Source organism: Boleophthalmus pectinirostris, unplaced genomic scaffold, assembly GCF_026225935.1.
Source record: "Boleophthalmus pectinirostris isolate CB_2022bp ecotype Guang Dong unplaced genomic scaffold, ASM2622593v1 HiC_scaffold_16, whole genome shotgun sequence".
NCBI lineage: Eukaryota > Metazoa > Chordata > Actinopteri > Gobiiformes > Gobiidae > Boleophthalmus > Boleophthalmus pectinirostris.
This window is the reverse complement of record NW_026571095.1, coordinates 38,591,527-38,614,291: the sequence shown is the minus strand read 5'-3', so window position 1 is coordinate 38,614,291 and position 22,765 is coordinate 38,591,527. Positions and strand designations below refer to the sequence as shown.

The 22,765-nt window shown below is 51.9% G+C and overlaps 1 protein-coding gene across 1 annotated transcript; it reads left to right on the top strand.

Annotated features, from left to right (window-relative positions):
• The first annotated feature begins 5,148 nt into the window (after positions 1 to 5,148).
• Positions 5,149 to 20,784, top strand: LOC110173951 (anion exchange protein 2-like). The gene is made up of 18 exons (XM_055151435.1): positions 5,149 to 5,239; positions 6,285 to 6,325; positions 6,890 to 6,990; positions 7,738 to 7,864; positions 8,725 to 8,767; positions 8,944 to 9,025; positions 10,370 to 10,545; positions 10,809 to 10,938; positions 11,155 to 11,358; positions 11,795 to 11,943; positions 12,784 to 12,978; positions 13,402 to 13,656; positions 15,864 to 15,953; positions 17,275 to 17,441; positions 18,025 to 18,353; positions 19,734 to 19,903; positions 20,121 to 20,294; positions 20,638 to 20,784. The coding sequence occupies exons 1-18, from the start codon at positions 5,210 to 5,212 to the stop codon at positions 20,704 to 20,706; spliced, it is 2,532 nt and encodes an 843-aa protein (XP_055007410.1). The 5' UTR covers positions 5,149 to 5,209; the 3' UTR covers positions 20,707 to 20,784.
• The last annotated feature ends 1,981 nt before the right edge of the window (positions 20,785 to 22,765 follow it).

The window sequence follows — 22,765 nt, the reverse complement described above, 5'->3', positions numbered from 1 at the left end:
AACCTCTCGTGTGGAAATGTTCCAGAGTGTTTCTTTAAAACGGGCACACACGGGCACGGTCACACACAGGCATGGGCACACACGGTCACACACGGGCACGGTCACACACGGGGCACCGTCACACACACGGGGGCACCGGTCACACACGGGGGCACACCGGTCACACACACGGGGGTCACACACACACGGGGGGGCACACACACACGGGCCCGGTCACACACGGGGGCACACACGGGGGCACACACGGGCCCGGTCACACACGGGGGGGCTCACCTGGAACACGTCGTTGGCACACTTGCGGCACAGATTGTGTTGACACGGAAGAATCACCACAGGCTTCTGGAACATCTCCAGACAAATGGGACAAACCAACTGTTTCTCCAGAGAGTCCATGACCAGAACTAAACCAGGACTAAACCAGGACTAAACCAGAACTAAACCAGGACTAAACCAGGACTAAACCAGGACTAAACCAGGACTAAACCAGGACTAAACCAGAACTAAACCAGGACTAAACCAGGACTACTAAACCAGGAACTAAACCAGACTAAACCAACTAAACCAGGACTAAAACCAGGACTAATAAACCAGGACTAAACCAGAACTAACTAAACCAGGACTAAACCAGGACTAAACCAGGACTAAACCAGAACTAAACCAGGACTAAACCAGGACTAAACCAGGACTAAACCAGGAACTAAACCAGACTAAACCAGGACTAAACCAGGACTAAACCAGAACTAAACCAGGACTAAACCAGGACTAAACCAGGACTAAACCAGGACTAAACCAGACTAAACCAGGACTAAACCAGGACTAAACCAGGACTAAACCAGGACTAAACCAGAACTAAACCAGGACTAAACCAGGAACTAAACCAGGACTAAACCAGGACTAAACCAGGACTAAACCAGGACTAAACCAGGACTAAACCAGGACTAAACCAGGACTAAAACCAGGACTAAACCAGAACTAAACCAGGACTAAACCAGGGACTAAACCAGGACTAAACCAGAACTAAACCAGAACTAAACCAGGACTAAACCAGGACTGAACCAGGACTAAACCAGGACTAAACCAGAACTAAACCAGAACTAAACCAGGACTAAACCAGGACTAAACCAGGACTGAACCAGGACTGAACCAGGTCCAAGGACAGATCTGTCTCTACAAAAACAAAAATTTCTGAGAAAAGAATCCAGGAAAGGAGTTAGGAGGTAGGAGAGGAGCTAGGAGGTAGGAAAGGAAAAAGGCAAAGTCCGATTGTGGCTGTAGTTCTCCAGGACCAGGACCAGGACCAGGACCGGGACCAGGACCGGGACTGAACCAGGTCTGGACCGGGACCCGCTGAGCCTGAGCTGTTTTTAGAGCCGGCCCCGCCCCCCACTCGGTCTCCAGGGAAACGTGCCCATATAAGGTCAGAGGTCACGCGGGCCGGAGCGGCACAAGGACAGCTGCAGGGGCTGATGGGAAATGTAGGAGAGTCGGGTTTCACCGCCGAGTCATGTGACCTGCTCCACCAATCACAGCGCGGGAGGGCATCCGGGGCACGGGAGGGCACCTGACACACACGCGAGGAGGGCACCTGACACACACACACGAGGGCACCTGACACACACGCGAGGAGGGCACCTGACACACACGCGAGGAGGGCACCTGACACACACGCGAGGAGGGCACCTGACACACACACGAGAGGGCACCTGACACACACACGAGAGGGCACCTGACACACACGCGAGAGGGCACCTGACACACACACGTGGAGGGCACCTGACACAACACACAGGAGGGCACCTGACACACACACGGAGGGCACCTGACACACACGCGAGAGGGCACCTGACACACACACACAAGAGGGCACCTGACACACACACGTGGAGGGCACCTGACACACACGAGAGGGCACCTGGAGGGCACCTGAACACACACGTGGAGGGCACCTGACACACACACGTGAGGAGGGCACCTGCACACACACACAGGAGGGCACCTGACACACACAGGACACCTGGAGAGGGCACCTGACACACACGCGAGGAGGGCACCTGACACACACACAGGAGGGCACCTGACACACACACAGGAGGGCACCTGACACACACACGAGAGGGCACCTGACACACACACTGACACACACACGAGGAGGGCACCTGACACACACACACGCACCGAGGCACCTGACACACACTGACACACACACGAGAGGGCACCTGACACACACGCAGGAGGGCACCTGACACACACACGCAGGAGGGCACCTGACACACGCGGGAGGGCACAACACTGACACACACGGGGAGGGCACCTGACACACACACAGGAGGGCACCTAACACACACGGGGAGGGCACCTGACACACACGGGGAGGGCACCTGACACACACGAGAGGGCACCTGACACACACACAGGAGGGCACCTGACACACACGGGAGGGCACCTGACACACACACAGGAGGGCACCTACCTGACACACACAGGGAGGGCACCTGACACACACGGGGAGGGCACCTGACACACACATGAGAGGGCACCTGACACACACGGGGAGGGCACCTGACACACACACAGGAGGGCACCTGACACACACACAAGAGGGACATGTGACACACACGGGGAGGGCACAGGGGGGGGGGGGGGCAGGGGGGGGGCAGGGGGTGGGGCAGGGGGAGGGGCAGGGGGTGGGAGGGCATCTGGGTGTTTGGTGTAAATATTTGACTCTGATCCGGTGTTTTTCTTAATTAACACTTTCACTTTTCTCTGTGTTTAGTGTAAATCAAAGTTTGTTTATTCGGAACCGAAACAAAGACGAGTTCTCACGGACTCAGGTCCAAACCAGGTCCAAACCAGGACTAAACCAGGTCCAAACCAGGTCCAAACCAGGTCCAAACCAGGTCCAAAACAGGACTAAACCAGGTCCAAACCAGGTCCAAACCAGGACTAAACCAGGACTAAACCAGGTCCAAACAGGTCCAAACCAGGTCCAAACCAGGACTAACCAGGTCCAAACAGGACTAAACCAGGTAAAACCAGGTAAACCAGGTCCAAACCAGGTCCAAACCAGGACTAAACCAGGTCCAAACCAGGTCCAAACCAGGTCCAAACCAGGACTAAACCAGGACTAAACCAGGACTAAACCAGGTCCAAACCAGGTCCAAACCAGGACTAAACCAGGTCCAAACCAGGACTAAACCAGGACTAAACCAGGAAACCAGGTAAACCAGGTCCAAACCAGGACTAAACCAGGTCCAAACCAGGTCTAAACCAGGTCCAAACCAGGACTAAACCAGGACTAAACCAGGTCCAAACCAGGTCCAAACCAGGTCCAAACCAGGTCAAACCAGGACTAAACCAGGACTAAACCAGGTCCAAAACCAGGTCCAAACCAGGACTAAACCAGGACTAAACCAGGTCCAAACCAGGTCCAAACCAGGACTAAACCAGGACTAAACCAGGTCCAAACCAGGTCCAAACCAGGACTAAACCAGGACTAAAACCAGGTCCAAACCAGGTCCAAACCAGGTCCAAACCAGGTCCAAACCAGGACTAAACCAGGACTAAACCAGGTCCAAACCAGGTCCAACCAGGTCCAAACCAGGACTAAACCAGGAGGTAAACCAGGTCCAAACCAGGTCAAACCAGGTCCCAAACCAGGACTAAACCAGGTCCAAACCAGGTCTACACCAAGTCTGGGCTGGTTTAAGGCTGGGCTCATATAAGGAGGAGTCAGTGCTGAGGACACTTCGACAGGAGCACACCTGACACCTGGACCTGACAGGAGCACACCTGACACCTGGACCTGACAGGAGCACACCTGGACCTGACAGGAGCACACACCTGGACCTGACAGGAGCACACCTGACACCTGGACCTGACAGGACCTGACAGGACCTGACACTGGACCTGACAGGACACACTGGACCTGACAGGAGCACACACTGGACCTGACAGGAGAGCACACCTGGACCTGACAGAGCACACCTGGACCTGACAGGAGCACACCTGACACCTGGACCTGACAGGAGCACACCTGCGCAGGTACGTTCGTTCTCGTCTTTTCCAGGTTTATTCAAACTCCTGACATTTACAAACAGAAAACACCTGGTGATGTCATCATGTGGTGATACAGGAAGTGCTCCACTGTGTTTTTAAACTCCACACTTCACCTTCACTAGAATCACCTGGAACATTTTAGTCCTGGAGTTTTGATCTCGACTCAACTAAAGGGAAAAGGAGCTGTTCACCTGATGACGTCACAAGGTGGAACAGAGAGTTTGGAGTTTTGCAGATGAAACAAACTCAGAATAAACAAACAAACAAACAAACACGAGGAACAGACCTGAGTGAGGAACAACAGAACAGAAGAATTCAGAGGGCTGTGCCCCTGTCACTGCCCCTGTCACTGCCCCTGTCACTGCCCCTGTCACTGTCACTGTCACTGCCCCTGTCACTGCCCCTGTCACTGCCACTGCCCCTGTCACTGTGCCCTTGAGCAGGACACTTTTCCTGTGGTTCGGGAGTTTGGGGGATTTTCACTTTTTCACTCTGATCCAGTTTAATCCAGTTTGGTCCTGTTCCCACCTGCCGCCGCGCTCCTGCCGCCGCGCTCCTGCCGCCGCGCTCCTGCCACCGCGCTCCTGTCAGTCGCAGGTTTAACTCCGCCTCTTTTCTCCTCCTAGTTTCAGGAACAGAACCAAACCAGGACCAGGTCCAGGTCCAGACAGAGTCCGGACTTGAGTGTCAGAGGACTTAAGTGACTTGAGTGTCAGAGGACTTGAGTGTCGAGGACTTGAGTGACTTGAGTGTCAGAGGACTTGAGTGTCGGAGGACTTGAGTGACTTGAGTGTCAGAGGACTTGAGTGTCGGAGGACTTGAGTGACTTGAGTGTCAGAGGACTTGAGTGTCGGAGGACTTGAGTGACTTGAGTGTCAGAGGACTTGAGTGTCGGAGGACTTGAGTGACTTGAGTGTCGGAGGACTTGAGTGACTTGAGTGTTGGAGCGGCGCTGAAGTTTCTGTGAGAAAGTGATTAAACAAAGTGAGAAAAACGAGACTCCACTAATCCAGGTTTAGTCCTGGTCTAATCCAGGTTTAGTCCTGGTCTAATCCAGGTTTAGTCCAGGTGTGATCCAGGTTTAGTCCAGGTCTCAGGTTTCAGAGGGACTCAGACCAAACCAGGAGCAGATCAGGACTGAACTTTGGTCGAGATGTGGGACCAGACGAGTCTTCACACTCAGGTAAGACCTCAGTGTTTGACTGCACCAGGTCCTGGTTTAGACCTGGTTTAGACCTGGTTTAGACCTGGTTTAGACCTGGTTTAGTTCTGGTTTAGACCTGGTTTAGGTTCTGGTTTAGACCTGGTTTAGACCTGGTTTAGACCTGGTTTAGACCTGGTTTAGACCTGGTTTAGACCTGGTTTGGTTCTGGTTTAGACCTGGTTTAGACTTGGTTTAGACCTGGTTTGGTTCTGGTTTAGACCTGGTTTAGACCTGGTTTAGACCTGGTTTAGACCTGGTTTGGTTCTGGTTTAGACCTGGTTTGGTTCTGGTTTAGACCTGGTTTGGTTCTGGTTTAGACCTGGTTTAGACTTGGTTTAGACCTGGTTTGGTTTAGACCTGGTTTAGACCTTGGTTTAGACCTGGTTTAGACCTTGTTTAGACTGGTTTAGACTTGGTTTAGACTGGTTTAGTGGTTTAGACCTGGTTTAGACCTGGTTTAGACCTGGTTTGGTTCTGGTTTAGACCTGGTTTGGTTCTGGTTTAGACCTGGTTTAGACCTGGTTTAGACCTGGTTTGGTTCTGGTTTAGACCTGGTTTGGTTCTGGTTTAGACCTGGTTTAGACTTGGTTTAGACCTGGTTTAGACTTGGTTTAGACCTGGTTTAGACTTGGTTTAGACTTGGTTTAGACCTGGTTTAGACTTGGTTTAGACCTGGTTTAGACTTGGTTTAGACCTGGTTTAGACCTGGTTTAGACCTGGTTTTTGGTTTCTGGTTTAGACCTGGTTTAGATCTGGTTTAGACCTGGTTTAGGTTCTGGTTTAGACCTGGTTTAGACCTGGTTTAGACCTGGTTTGGTTCTGGTTTAGACCTGGTTTAGACCTGGTTTGGTTCTGGTTTAGACCTGGTTTAGACTTGGTTTAGACTGGTTTTAGACCTGGTTTAGACCTGGTTTAGACCTGGTTTGGTTCTGGTTTAGACCTGGTTTAGACCTTGGTTTAGACCTGGTTTAGACCTGGTTTAGACCTGGTTTAGACCTGGTCTCATCACGTTTGTGTTTTTCAGATGTTTGTGGAGCTGAAGGAGCTCAGGGTGCGCTCTGACAGGTGAGTCCTCCCTGTGTGTCAGGTGCGCTCTGTGTGTCAGGTGCGCTCTGTGTGTCAGTGTGTCAGGTGCGTTCTGTGTGTCAGGTGCGCTCTGTGTGTCAGGTGCGCTCTGTGTGTCAGGTGCCCTGCTGTGTGTCAGGTGCCTCTGTGTGTCAGGTGCGCTCTGTGTGTCAGGTGTCTTGTGTCAGGTGCGCTCTGTGTGTCAGGTGCCCTGCTGTGTGTCAGGTGCGCGCTGTGTGTCAGGTGCGTTCTGTGTGTCAGGTGCCCTGCTGTGTGTCAGGTGTGTTCTGTGTGTCAGGTGCGCTCTGTGTGTCAGGTGCGCTCTGTGTGTCAGGTGCGCTCTGTGTGTCAGGTGCGCTCTGTGTGTCAGGTGCGCTCTGTGTGTGTGTCAGGTGTGTCTGTGTGTCAGGTGCGCTCTGTGTGTCAGGTGCGCTCTGTGTGTCAGGTGCGCTCTGTGTGTCAGGTGCGCTCTGTGTGTCAGGTGCGCTCTGTGTGTCAGGTGCGCTCTGTGTGTCAGGTGCGCTCCTGTCCTGGAGTAAACGTGGCGTCCTGTGTGATTGACAGGTGCGATGATGATGGAGGTTTGGAGTGGAGACCTCGGACTCACTGGAGCCAAAGTCTGGACCAAGACCAGAGCCAGGACCTGCTCAGGACCCTGTCTGCAGGTGAGTCCTGGTTTAGTCCGGGTTTAGTCCTGGTTTAGTCCTTTTGGTCCTAACAATCCTCATGTTCCTCAGCACAAACCTTTTTTTGTGAGGTTTTAGAGTGATTCATGTTTGTAGTCCTTTAGCCTCCACGTTTGTAGTCCTTTAGCCTCCACGTTTGTAGTCCTTTAGCCTCCATGTTTGTAGTCCTTTAGCCTCCACGTTTGTAGTCCTTTAGCCTCCACGTTTGTAGTCCTTTAGCCTCCATGTTTGTAGTCCTTTAGCCTCTATGTTTGTAGTCCTTTAGCCTCCATGTTTCGTAGTCCTTTAGCCTCCATGTTTGTAGTCCTTTAGCCTCCATGTTTGTAGTCTTGTAGCCTCCATGTTTGTAGTCCTTTAGCCTCCATGTTTGTAGTCCTCTAGCCTTCATGTTTGTAGTCCTTTAGCCTCCACGTTTGTAGTCCTTTAGCCTCCACGTTTGTAGTCCTTTAGCCTCCACGTTTGTAGTCCTTTAGCCTCCACGTTTGTAGTCCTTTAGCCTCCATGTTTGTAGTCTTGTAGCCTCCATGTTTGTAGTCCTTTAGCCTCCATGTTTGTAGTCCTTTAGCCTCCACGTTTGTAGTCCTTTAGCCTCCACGTTTGTAGTCCTTTAGCCTCCACGTTTGTAGTCCTTTAGCCTCCACGTTTGTAGTCCTTTAGCTTCCATGTTTGTAGTCTTGTGCCCTTTTCCCGCGCTCTGATTGGCTGTGAGGTTCTGGCGTTGGGCAGGTCTGCGGCTGGACCTCGGTCCCAGGACTTGGACCGGACTCGTGGAGGCTCTGGTGGAACGAATGGAGACTTCAGGCCAGATCCAAGACCAAGACCAAGTTCGGAGAGTCCTGCTCCTGCCACACAGGTTCACACCCGGTTTAGTCCTGGTTTAGTCCTGGTTTAGTCCTGGTTTAGTCCTGGTTTAGTCCTGGTTTAGTCCTGGTTTAGACCTGGTTTAGTCCTGGTTTAGTCCTGGTTTAGACCTGGTTTAGTCCTGGTTTAGACCTGGTTTAGTCCTGGTTTAGTCCTGGTTTAGACCTGGTTTAGTCCTGGTTTAGACCTGGTTTAGTCCTGGTTTAGTCCTGGTTTAGTCCTGGTTTAGACCTAGTTTAGTCCTGGTTTAGTCCTGGTTTAGACCTGGTTTAGTCCTGGTTTAGTCCTGGTTTAGACCTGGTTTAGTCCTGGTTTAGTCCTGGTTTAGTCCTGGTTTAGACCTAGTTTAGTCCTGGTTTAGTCCTGGTTTAGACCTGGTTTAGTTTAGACCTAGTTTAGACCTAGTTTAGTTAGTCCTGGTTTAGTCCTGGTTTAGACCTGGTTTAGTCCTGGTTTAGTCCTGGTTTAGACCTGGTTTAGTCCTGGTTTAGACCTGGTTTAGTCCTGGTTTAGTCCTGGTTTAGTCCTGGTTTAGACCTGGTTTAGTCTGGTTTAGTCCTGGTTTAGTCCTGGTTTAGACCTGGTTTAGTCCTGGTTTAGACCTGGTTTAGACCTAGTTTAGTCCTGGTTTAGACCTGGTTTAGACCTGGTTTAGACCTAGTTTAGTCCTGGTTTAGTCCTGGTTTAGTCCTGGTTTAGTCCTGGTTTAGACCTGGTTTAGACCTGGTTAGACCTAGTTTAGTCCTGGTTTAGTCCTGGTTTAGTCCTGGTTTAGACCTGGTTTAGACCTAGTTTAGTCCTGGTTTAGTCCTGGTTTAGTTCTGGTTTAGTCCTGATGTTTTCTGTTTGCAGTGATGAAGATTTGGGTGAAGTGAATGGAAACCGAGGAAGAAAGGTGAGAACTGTTTAATGGTCTGGACCTGGTCTGGATCTGGATCTGGTCTGGACCTGGTCTGGACCTGGTCTGGACCTGGTCTGGACCTGGTCTGGACCTGGTCTGGACTTGCTGTAGAAAAGTTACATGGCTTTAATAAAGTTCATAAAGATTTTAAAAGTTTTTTTGTTTTACAGAAAGACAGCGACCAGGACCGGGGTCTGGACCGGGGTCTGGACCGGGGTCTGGACCGGACCTCAGCGGCTCTGGTTCTCTCTGGTACCTCACATGTCTCTCTCACCTCTGTGTGTTGTGTGTGTGTGTGTGTGTGTGTGTGTTGTTGTGTGTGTGTGTTGTTGTGTTGTGTGTGTGTGTGTGTGTGTGTTGTTGTGTGTGTTGTGTGTGTGTGTTGTTGTGTGTGTGTGTGTGTGTGTTGTGTGTGTGTGTGTGTTGTTGTGTTGATGTGTGTGTTGTTTGTGTGTGTTGTTGTGTGTGTTGTGTGTGTTGTGTGTGTTGATGTGTGTTGTGTGTGTGTGTGTTGTGTGTGTGTGTGTGTGTGTGTTGTTGTGTTGATGTGTGTGTGTGTGTTGTTGTGTTGTTGTGTTGATGTGTGTGTGTGTGTGTGTTGTTGTGTGTGTTTTGTGTTTGTGTGTGTGTGTGTGTGTGTGTGTGTGTGTGTGTGTGTGTGTTGATGTGTGTGTGTGTGTTGTTGTGTTGATGTGTGTGTGTTGTGTGTTGTGTGTGTGTTGATGTGTGTGTGTTGATGTGTGTGTTGTTGTGTTGATGTGTGTGTGTTGTGTTGTGTTGATGTGTGTGTGTGTGTTGTGTGTTGTGTGTGTGTGTTGTGTTGTGTGTGTGTGTGTTGTGTGTGTGTGTGTGTGTGTGTGTGTGTGTGTGTGTGTGTGTGTGTGTGTGTGTGTGTGTGTGTGTGTTGTGTGTGTGTGTGTTGTGTGTGATGTGTTGTGTGCGTTGTGTGTGTTGTGTGTGTGTGTGTGTGTGTGTGTGTGTTGTGTGTGTGTGTTGTTGTGTTGATGTGTGTGTTGATGTGTGTGTGTGTTGTGTGTGTTGTGTGTGTGTGTGTGTGTGTGTGTGTTGTTGTGTTGATGTGTGTGTGTGTGTGTGTGTGTGTGTGTGTGTGTGTGTGTGTGTGTGTGTGTGTGTTGTGTGTGTGTGTGTGTGTGTTGTGTTGTGTGTGTTGTGTGTGTGTTGTTGTGTGTGTGTGTGTGTGTTGTTGTGTGTGTGTGTGTGTGTTGTTGTGTTGATGTGTGTGTGTGTGTGTTGTGTGTGTGTGTGTGTGTGTGTTGTGTGTGTTTGTGTGTTGATGTGTGTGTGTGTGTGTGTGTGTGTGTGTGTGTGTTGTGTGTTGTGTGTGTGTGTGTGTGTGTGTGTGTGTGTGTGTGTGTGTGTGTGTGTGTGTTGTGTTGTGTGTGTGTGTGTTGTTGTGTTGTGTGTGTTGTTGTGTGTGTGTGTGTTGTGTGTGTGTGTGTGTTGTTGTGTTGTTGTGTTGTGTGTGTGTGTGTGTGTGTGTGTGTGTGTGTGTGTGTGTGTGTGTGTGTGTGTGTGTTGTGTGTGTTGTTGTGTGTTGTGTGTGTGTGATGTGTGTGTGTGTGTTGTGTGTTTCAGGTGCGGTCAGTTGTGTGTCCGTCCCTCTGGTGGTTCTGGTTCGTCTCCAGGATCCGGTTCTGTTCCAGGAGGTTCTTCAGGTCCCGGTCCAGGTCTTGGTCCTGAGTCTGGGACCGACCTCGGATCAGAACCACGTCCAGACGGGCCGAGCGCTCGCCTCGCTCCTCCGGGACCAGGTACCTCCTCCAGACCGGTTACGATTCTCTTTAAACCGGGTCAGGTCCTTGTTGAACTGGTTTAGATCCTTGTTGAACCGGTTAGATCCTCGTTGAACCGGTTTAGATCCTCGTTGAACTGGTTGAGGTCTTTGTTGAACCGGTTGCGATCCTTGTTGAACCGGTTTAGATCCTTGTTGAACTGGTTTAGATCCTCGTTGAACTGGTTGAGGTCTTTGTTGAATGCCTTGTTGAAGTTGCGATCCTTGTTGAACCCGTTGCAGACCGTGGCGGAGGCCGTGTCGCGGGCGCGGGACTCGGAGGACCTCCTGAAGACCCTGATCCGGACTCTGGACCTCGAGGTTCAACCAAACGTCACCAAAACTCACCGAGAATTCAACGGCAAAGACCAAGGTCAGGACTGACTTCACTTTTATCTGGTTTTATCTGGGGCGGGGCTTAGGCAGAGGAGGGCGGGGCTTAGGAGGGGCGGGGCTTAGAGAGGGGGCGGGGCCTGGTGACTTCAGAAACAGCGATGGATTTGTTCCTAAAACGACCTGAATAATAAAAACAACCAAGTTTAAAACAGGTTCCTGTGTAACTAACCCCCCCCCTTCCGTGTGCCCGCAGACCTGGCCCCGCCCTCGGCCCCGCCCGTGGACCCCCTGCGGCGCTCGGGGACCCTGTTCGGGGGCCTCCTGAAGGACGTCAGACACAGGTATCCTCAGTACGTGTCTGACCTGACCGACGCCCTCAACGCCCAGTGCGTCGCCGCCATCATCTTCATCTACTTCGCCGCTCTGTCGCCCGCCGTCACCTTCGGAGGACTGCTGGGTGAGACCCAGACTGGACCCGGACTGGACCCGGACTGGACCTGGACTGGACCCGGACTGGACCTGGACTGGACCTGGTCTGGACCTGGACTGGACCTGGACTGGACCTGGACTGGAGGCCTGTGGGTGTGTCTGTGATGGGCGTGTTTGTGACGTGTCTGTGGGCGTGTGTTGTGGGCGTGTCTGTGACGGGCGTGTTTGTGGGTGTGTTTGTGACGGGCGTGTTTGTGGGTGTGTCTGTGGGCGTGTCTGTGGGCGTGTCTGTGACTGTGGGCGTGTCTGTGACGGGCGTGTCTGTGGGTGTGTGTCTGTGACGGGCTGTGTTGTTGTGGTGTGTCTGTGGGCGTGTCTGTGGGCGTGTCTGTGACGGGCGTGTCTGTGGGCGTGTCTGTGGGCGTGTCTGTGACGGCCGTGTCTCTGGTGGGCGTGTCTTTCAGGGGAGAAGACGGACGGGCTGATTGGCGTGTCGGAGTTGATCGTTGCCACGGCGGTGCAGGGTCTGGTCTTCGCCGTGGTGGCCGCTCAGCCTCTGCTCATCGTCGGTTTCTCGGGGCCGCTGCTCGTGTTTGAGGAGGCCTTCTACAACGTGAGAACATCGACACACGCCGACTGACCAGAAGGACCTGACTCTCAACTCCAACTTTTACACTTAATTATAACTTTTAAACTCATAATTACAACTTTTAAATTCATAATTATAACTTTTAAATTCATAATTATAACTTTTAAATTCATAATTATGACTTTTAAATTCATAATTATGACTTTTAAATTCATAATTATGACATTTTAAATTCATAATTATAACTTTTAAATTCATAATTATAACTTTTAAATTCATAATTATGACATTTAAATTCATAATTATAACTTTTAAATTCATAATTATAACTTTTAAATTCATAATTATGACATTTAAATTTAAATCATAATTATAACTTTTAAATTCATAATTATGACATTTAATTCATAATTTAACTTTATAACTTTTAAATTCATAATTATAATTAATTATGACATTTAATTCATAATTATAACTTTTAAATTCATAAATTCATTAATAATTATAACTTTTAAATTCATAATTATGACATTTAAATTCATAATTATAACTTTTAAATTCATAATTATAACTTTTAAATTCATAATTATGACATTTAAATTCATAATTATAACTTTTAAATTCATAATAATTAAAACTTTTAAATTCATAATTATGACACTTTTAAATTCATAATTATAATTATAACTTTAAATTCATAATTATAACTTTTAAATTCATAATTATGACTTTTAAATTCATAATTATAACTTTTAAATTCATAATTATGACTTTTAAATTCATAATTATGACATTTAAAGAGTGCAGCTTTAACAGAGTGAGTGGGCAGGGTCCTGACAGGGGCGCACCTGACCTCTGGTGTAGTTCTGCCAGGCGCTGGGCGTGGAGTACCTGACGGCGCGGCTGTGGGTGGGGCTGTGGTTGGTGCTCATCGTCGTGGCGACCGTGGCGTTGGAGGGAAGCGTCCTCGTCCGACACGTTTCCCGCTTCACCCAAGAAATCTTCTCCGTCCTCATCTCCCTCATCTTCATCTACGAGACCTTCGTCAAGGTCTACAAGGTCTGGACCGGGACCGGGACCTGGACCGGGACCTGGACCTGGACCGGGACCTGGACCTGGACCGGGACCTGGACCGTACCAGGACCAAACCAGGACCAGGACCAGACCACATCAGGACCGGGACCAGGACCAGGACCAGACCAGGACCAGACCAGGACCAGACCAGGACCAAACCAGGACCAGACCAGATCAGGACAAGACCAGGACCAGACCACATTAGGACTGGACCAGGACCAAACCAGGACCAGGACCAGACTGGGACCAGACCGGGACCAGACCAGGACTAGGACCAGGACCGTAACTAAACCAGGTCTAAACCAGGACTAAACCAGGACTAGAGCAGGACTAGAGCAGGACTAGAGCAGGATGTGGTCCTGGTGTAGTCTGGTTCAGATCCTGGTTGAACCGCTCTCTCTCTCGTAGATCTTCCTGCAGTTTCCTCTTTCGGGCTGTGTCCATGACAACGCCTCGGAGGTTTCTGATTGGTGGAACTCCTCGGCGCCCTCCGATTGGCCGAACGGCACGGAGCCCTCCGATTGGCCGCGGCGCCCGGGAGCGACGCCCGCCGACCCGCCGCGCCCCAACACGGCGCTCCTGTCGCTCCTCCTGATGCTCGGCACCTACCTGAGCGCCTTCTACCTGCGCCAGCTCAAGAACTCCGCCCTGCTGCCCGGACGGGTGCGCACCTGACGCACACAGAGGGCACCTGACACACAGAGGGCACCTGACACACAGAGGGCACCTGACGCACACAGAGGGCACCTGACACACACAGAGGGCACCTGACACACACAGAGGGCACCTGACGCACACAGAGGGCACCTGACACACACAGAGGGCACCTGCACTGACACACAGAGGGCACCTGACACACAGAGGGCACCTGACACACAGGGCACCTGACACACACTGACACACAGAGGGCACCGCCTGACACACAGAGGGCACCTGACACAGAGGGCACCTGACACACAGAGGGCACCTGACACACAGAGGGCACCTGACACACACAGAGGGCACCTGACACACAGAGGGCACCTGACGCACACAGAGGGCACCTGACGCACACAGAGGGCACCTGACACACAGAGGGCACCTGACACACAGAGGGCACCTGACACACACAGAGGGCACCTGACGACACACAGAGGGCACCTGACACACAGAGGGCACCTGACACACAGAGGGCACCTGACACACACAGAGAGGGCACCTGACACACAGAGGGCACCTGACACACAGAGGGCACCTGACCACAGAGGGCACCTGCACACACAGAGGGCACCTGCACGACACACAGAGGGCACCTGACACACAGAGGGCACCTGACACACAGAGGGCACCTGACACACACAGAGGGACCTGCACAGAGGGCACCTGACACACACAGAGGGACCTGCACACACAGAGGGCACCTGACTGACACACAGAGGGCACCTGACACACAGAGGGCACCTGACACACACAGAGGGCACCTGACACACAGAGGGCACCTGACACACACAGAGGGCACCTGACACACAGAGGCACCTGACCGCACACAGAGGGACCTGACACACAGAGGGCACCTGACACACAGAGGGCACCTGACACAGGGCACAGAGGGCACCTGAGGGCACTGACACACAGAGGGCACCTGACACACACAGAGGGCACCTGACACACAGAGGGCACCTGACACACAGAGGGCACCTGACACACACAGAGGGCACCTGACACACAGAGGGCACCTGACACACAGAGGGCACCTGACACACAGAGGGCACCTGACACACACAGAGGGCACCTGCACACGAGGGCACCTGCACACAGGGCACCTGCACACAGAGGGCACCTGACGCACACAGAGGGGCACCTGCACCTGACACACAGAGGGCACCTGACACACAGAGGGCACCTGACACACAGAGGGCACCTGACACACAGAGGGCACCTGACACACAGAGGGCACCTGACACACACAGAGGGCACCTGACACACACAGAGGGCACCTGACTGACACACAGAGGGCACCTGACACACAGAGGGCACCTGACGCACAGAGGGCACCTGACACACAGAGGGCACCTGACGCACACAGAGGGCACCTGACACACAGAGGGCACCTGACACACAGAGGGCACCTGACACACAGAGGGCACCTGACACACACAGAGGGCACCTGACACACGACACTGGCACACAGAGGGCACCTGACACACACAGAGCACCTGACCACAGAGGGCACTGACACAGAGAGGGCACCTGACACACAGAGGGCACCTGACACACAGAGGGCACCTGACACACACAGAGGGCACCTGACACACACAGAGGGCACCTGACGCACACAGAGGGCACCTGACACACAGAGAGGGCACCTGACGCACAGAGGGCACCTGACACACACACCTGACACAGAGGGGCACCTGACACACACACCTGACACAGGGCACCTGACACACAGAGGGCACCTGACACACAGAGGGCACCTGACACACACAGAGGCACCTGACTGACACACAGAGGGCACCTGACACACAGAGGGCACCTGACCACACAGAGGGCACCTGACACACACCTGACACACAGAGGGCACCTGACACACAGAGGGCACCTGACACACACAGAGGGCACCTGACACACAGAGGGCACCTGACACACACAGAGGGCACCTGACACACAGAGAGGGCACCTGACACACAGAGGGCACCTGACACACAGAGGGCACCTGACACACAGGACCGCACCTGACACACAGGACCGCACCTGACACACAGGGAGGACACCTGACACACAGGGAGGACACCTGACACACAGGGAGGACACCTGACACACAGGGAGGGCACCTGACACACAGAGGGCACCTGACACACAGGACCGCACCTGACGTTCTCTGGTTGCAGGTGAGGAGAACCATCGGAGACTTCGGGGTCCCGATCTCCATCTTCATCATGGTCCTGATCGACGCCAACATCAGAGACACGTACACCCAGGTCAGGACCAGGACCAGGACCAGGACCAGGACCAGGACCAGGACCAGGACCAGGACCAGGACCAGGACCAGACCAGACCAGCAGACCAGGACCAGACCAGGACCAGGACCAGACCAGGACCAGACCAGGACCAGGACCAGACCAGACCAGACCAGGACCAGACCAAGACCAGACCAGGACCAGGACCAGACCAGACCAGGACCAGGACCAGGACCAGACCAGGACCAGACCAGGACCAGGACCAGACCAGGACCAGACCAGGACCAGACCAGGACCAGACCAGGACCAGACCAAGACCAGACCAGGACAGGACCAGACCAGGGACCCAGACCTACCAGACCAGACCAGACAGACCAGACATGACCAGGACCAGACCAGACCAGACCAGGACCAGACCAGACCAGGACCCAGACCAGGACCAGACCAGGTCCAGACCAGGACCAGGACAGACCAGACCAGGACCAGACCAGGACCAGACCAGACCAGGACCAGGACCAGACAGGACAGACCAGACAGCAGACCAGACCAGACCAGGACCCAGACCAGGACCAGGACCAGGACCAGACCAGGCAGACCAGAGGACCAGACCAGACCAGGACCAGGACCAGACCAGACCAGACAGACCAGACCAGACCAGGACCAGGACCAGACCAGGACCAGACCACCAGACCAGACCAGGACCAGGACCAGGACCAGGCAGACCAGACCAGACCAGGACCAGACCAGACCAGGACCAGGACCAGACCAGGACCAGACCAGGACCAGGACAGACCAGGACCAGACCAGACCAGACCAGGACCAGGACCAGACCAGACCAGACCAGACCAGACCAGACCAGACCAGGACCAGACCAGGACCAGACCAGACCAGACCAGACCAGACCAGACCAGACCAGACCAGACCAGACCAGGACCAGACCAGACCAGACCAGGACCAGGACCAGGACCAGACCAGACAGACCAGGACCAGACCAGACCAGACCAGACCAGACCAGGACCAGGACCAGACCAGACCAGACCAGACCAGACCAGACCAGACAGACCAGGACCAGACCAGGACCAGACCAGGACCAGACCAGGACCAGACCAGGACCAGACCAGGACCAGACCAGACCAGACCAGGACCAGACCAGACCAGACCAGACCAGACCAGGACCAGACCAGGACCAGACCAGGACCAGGACCAGCACCAGACCAGGACCAGACCAGACCAGGACCAGGACCAGACCAGGACCAGACCAGGACCAGACCAGACCAGACCAGGACCAGACCAGGACCAGACCAGGACCAGACCAGACCAGGACTAACAGTGTGTGTTGCAGAAACTGAGCGTGCCCAGTGGTCTGGCGGTGACGTCTCCTGAGAAGCGTTCGTGGTTAGTCCCGCCCCTCGGCGCTCGGGGGGAGTTCCCGCTGTGGATGGCGGCGGCGAGCGTCCTGCCTGCCCTCCTCGTCTTCATCCTCCTCTTCATGGAGTCCCAGATCACCGCGTGAGTCCAAACCCGGTCTGAACCCGGTCTAAACCCGGTCTAAACACAGTAAACCCGGTCTAAACCCGGTCTGAACCAGGTCTGAACCCGGTCTAAACCCGGTCTGGTCTGAACCCGGTCTAAACCCGGTCTGAACCCGGTCTAAACACTAATCCCTTCTTCTGGGTTCTTGGTTCGTCTCGGGTCTCAGCTCAGTTTTGTGGTGAAGGGATTTCTGCTCCGGACTCAGATCTGGTCTCTGGTCTGAGTCTTGGTCTCTGGTCTGGTTATAAACCTGGTCTTGTGTCTGGTCTAACCCTGGTCTCTGGTCTGATCTGGTCTCAGGCCTGGTCTTGGTCTTAGACTGATCATAAACATGTGGGGAAGGGCACCGGTCTCCATGGTCTTGGTTCTGGTCTCTGGTCTTTGGTTTCTGGTCCTGGTCCTGGTCTAAGTCCCGGTCCTGGTCTTTGGTCTGTGGTATCTGGTCTTTGGTCTCTGGTCCTGGTCTAAGTCCCGGTCCTGGTCTTTGGTCTCTGGTGTCTGGTCTTTGGTTTCTGGTTTCTGGTCCTGGTCTAAGTCCCGGTCCTGGTCTTGGTCTCAGGCTGATCGTGAGTAAGCGCGTGATGAAGGGCACTGGTTTCCACGCCGACCTGCTGGTCATCGTGCTGGTGGGCGGAGTCTCGGCGCTCTTCGGGTTGCCATGGTTATCGGCCGCCACCGTGCGCTCGGTCACGCACGCCAACGCTCTGTCAATCAGCGAGCCGGCCCCGCCCCCGCCGGTGGACAAGCACCGCCCACAGGAAGACAAGCCCCGCCCACAGGAGGACAAGCCCCGCCCACAGGAGGACAAGCCCCGCCCCCAGGAGGACAAGCCCCGCCTCCTGCTGAGGGAGCAGAGGGTGACGGGCTTCGTTGTGGCTCTGCTCGTCGGTGAGTCTCTGATTCATGAACTTCTGTCAATCAAACTTTATTTATAAAAAACTTTTCATACAAAAATACAACACAAAAAACTTAGAGTAGTACAAAATAATACAACGATTAAAAACACAAAACACAAAACTGAACATCTGATGAGTGACGGACGAGACGAGACAAAAAGAAACGACAGAAACAGAACAGACAGAAGATCAAACTAAAACAGCTGGAGAAGAACGAGGAGTCAACCTCAAAATCTGCAGAACATCTCCAGATCCTGCCGCCAGGGGGCGCTGGACCTAGACCCACTGACGGACAAAAGCTGCGAGGACGAAGAGGAAGTTGGAGGAGGAGAGTTTCCTCCTGCTCAAGTCTCTCCTGGACGAGTTTTAGAACCAGAGGAGTTTGTCCAGCGGCGCTGGAGAAGGTCGACAGATCCATCATGTTTTGGTTTTGGTGGAGCAGCTGCTCTGATCTTCTCTCGGTCTCAGGTCCAAACTCCAGACTTTGTAAAGCTTCACGTCTCTCAGATGTTCTCCACTCTGAGCTCCAAAAACAAAAACCCGTCCAGTCTGTGACCAACCACGAGAACTTTTCCATGATGTTTTCCAACATGTGGTGCGAAGTTCACAGTCACAGATCATGAGTTCAGAGTTTTACTTTCACTTTCAGTTAGAGCGAGCGGCCGAGTGAAGCTGAAGAGCCTCGGTGATCACAACTTTTAGAAAAATCAACCAATGAGCAAAAGTTGTGTGATGATGATTCAGACCAGGCAGATGTTTCTACGTCCTCCTCAGAGAAAAGTTCTGTAGAGACAAACACATTCTCCCGACTCTGAGCTTCTCTTATTAAAAACAGTGTCAGTTAGACTGGAGTTACCAAATCCAGAGTTAATTTGTGTTTGGAGAAACAGAAAGTCTCAAAGTCTAAAGACGCGAGACGAGACAAAACAGGAAGAGAAAACAGAGCAGGAGAAACACGTCCGACCTCAACGAGAGCAGAGAGTAAAAGAGCTTCATGGAGACGTTGCTCGTGGGTTTGGACCAATCAGGGCGCGGCTCAGCGCGGCTCGGAGCGGCTCGGAGCGGCTCGGAGCGGCTCCGGAGCGGCGCGGCTCAGTCTGACAAAGATCAGTTTAGGAGCCACAAGGATTTAAACATTTACAAACAAGTTTATGTGTTGAAAATAGAAAAAAATAAATCACAGGCAAATACAAAACTGTGTGTAAGTGTCTGTGTGTGTGTGTCTGTGTGTGTCAGGGTCATGTCTGGGGGGATCCCTCTCTGCTCTGTGATTGGTCTGTTTAAACCCTGTGTCCTCTGTGATTGGTCCGTTTAAACCCTGTGTGCTCTGTGATTGGTCCGTTTAAACCCTCTCTGCTCTGTGATTGGTCAGGCCTGTCGATGCTGGTTGCCGGGCTCCTGAGGCAGATCCCGGTCTCGGTCTTGTTCGGGGTTTTCCTCTACATGGGCGTCATGTCTCTGCAGGGCATCCAGCTCACGGAGCGACTCCAGCTCCTGCTCATGCCCACGAAGCACCACCCCAAGAGCGGCTACGTCACCAAGGTCGGTCCAGAACCCAGAACCAGAACTGACTCAGATCCTCCTCTAGACCTTTTCTCATCCTGAGGAGTTGTATAAATGACTAAACTCTAAACTCTAAACTCTAAACGACTGGTGGCTCGTGGAGAACGTGGAGAACGTTGTTGTGAGGAGAAGAGTTTGTGGAACGTCTCTGACTGAAGCCTTGTGTGTGTATGTGCTGTGTGTTGTGTGTTGACAGGTGCGCCCCTGGCGCATGCACCTGTACACCTGTCTGCAGATCACCTGTCTGGCTCTTCTGTGGCTCGTCATGGCGTCTCCTCTGGCTCTGGCTTTTCCCTTCGTGCTGCTGCTCACCGTCCCCCTGCGCAAACTCCTGCTCCCCCTGCTGTTCACCTCCAGAGAACTGCAGCTGGTGAGGACAGGAGCGCACCTGACGCACACGCAGGACCGCACCTGACACACAGGACTGACACACACAGGACCGCATCTGACACACAGGACCGCATCTGACACACATGCACAGGACACCGCACCTGACACACGCAGGACCGCACCTGACACACAGGACGCACCTGACACACAGGACCGCACCTGACACACAGGACCGCACCTGACACGCAGGAGTGTGCGGGAGGGCATCTGGAGTGTACCTGACACACAGGAGTGTGCGGGAGGGCATCTGGAGTGTACCTGACACACAGGAGTGTGCGGGAGGGCATCTGGAGTGTGTGTGTGAGTGTGTGTTTGTGCTGCAGTTGGACGGGGAGGAGCCGGAGGTGGAGCCGGAGCGCGACGAGTACGAGCAGCTGCAGATGCCCGTGTGACAGGGGCGACAGGAGCGGCAGGAGCGACAGGAGCGACAGGAGCGACAGGAGCGGCAGGAGCGGCAGGAGCGACAGGAGCGGCAGGAGCGACAGGAGCAGTGTCCTGATGTTTTATTAAAAAAACATTTCTAATAAAGAAGTGAAACAAACTCCTGATTCTCCAACATTTGATTTGATCATTTTAACGAAATTTAACAACACACACACTGTACACACACACTATACACACACACTATACACACACACTATACACACACACTATACACACTGTACACACACTATACACACACTATACACACACACTTTACACACACACTATACACACACTGTACACACACTATACACACACTATACACACACACACACTATACACACACACTATACACTGTCACACACACACTATACACACATACACACTGTACACACTATACACACTGTACTATACACACTGTACACACACTACACACACTATACACACTATACACACTATACACACTGTACACACACTATACAACACACTATACACACACTATACACACTGTATACACACTATACACACTATACACACTGCTATACACACTATACACACACACTATACACACACTGTACACACACACACACTATCACACACTACTATACACACTATACACACTATATATACACACACTATACACACACACACACACTATACACACTGTACACACACACACACACACACACTATATACACACACTACATACACACTGTACACACACTATACACACTGTACACACACTATAACACACTGTACACACTATACACACACTATACACACTACACACACACTATATACACACACTATACACACACACACTGTACACACATACACTATACACACTATACACACATACTCACTATACACACACACACTATACACACTGTACACACATGCACTATACACACTATACGCACTGTACACATATACTCCCTATACACACTATACTCACTATACACACTATGCACACACTATATACACTATACACACTGTACACACACACTATGCACACACTATACACACACACACTATACACACACACACACACACACACTATACACACTATACACACACACACACTATACACACACACACACTGTACACACACTGTACACACATACACACACACACACAACACACACTATCACACATAACACACACTATACACACACTATACACTATACACACTGTACACACACTGTACACACACTACTGTACACACCTATACACACACACACATACACACACACACACTATACACACACTACATACACACTATACACACACACACACACTATACACACTGTACATATACACACACTATACACACACACACACACTATACACACACACTGTACACACACTATACACACACACACACATACACACTTACACACACACTATACACACTGTACACACACTACACACTATAACACACTGTACACACTACACACTATACACACTGTACACACACACACTATACACACACTGTACACATACACTGTACACACACTACACACTGTACACACACTACTGTACACACACTACACACTATACACACACTATACACACACTATACACACACAATACACACACACTATACACACACTATACACACTGACACACACTTACACACACACACTATACACACACATACACACACACTAACACACACTGTACACACACACACACACACACACAACACATACACACTACACACTATACACACTGTACACACACTATACACACTGTACACACTGTACACACACTATCACACTGTACACACTGTACACACACACTATACACAGTACACACACACACACACACACTAACACACTATACATACACACTATAACACACTATACACACTATACACACTACACACATACACACTATACACACACTATACACACTGTACACACACACACACTATACACACACTATACACACTGTACACACTATACACACACACTGTACACACTGTACACACTATACACACTATACACACACTACACACACACATAC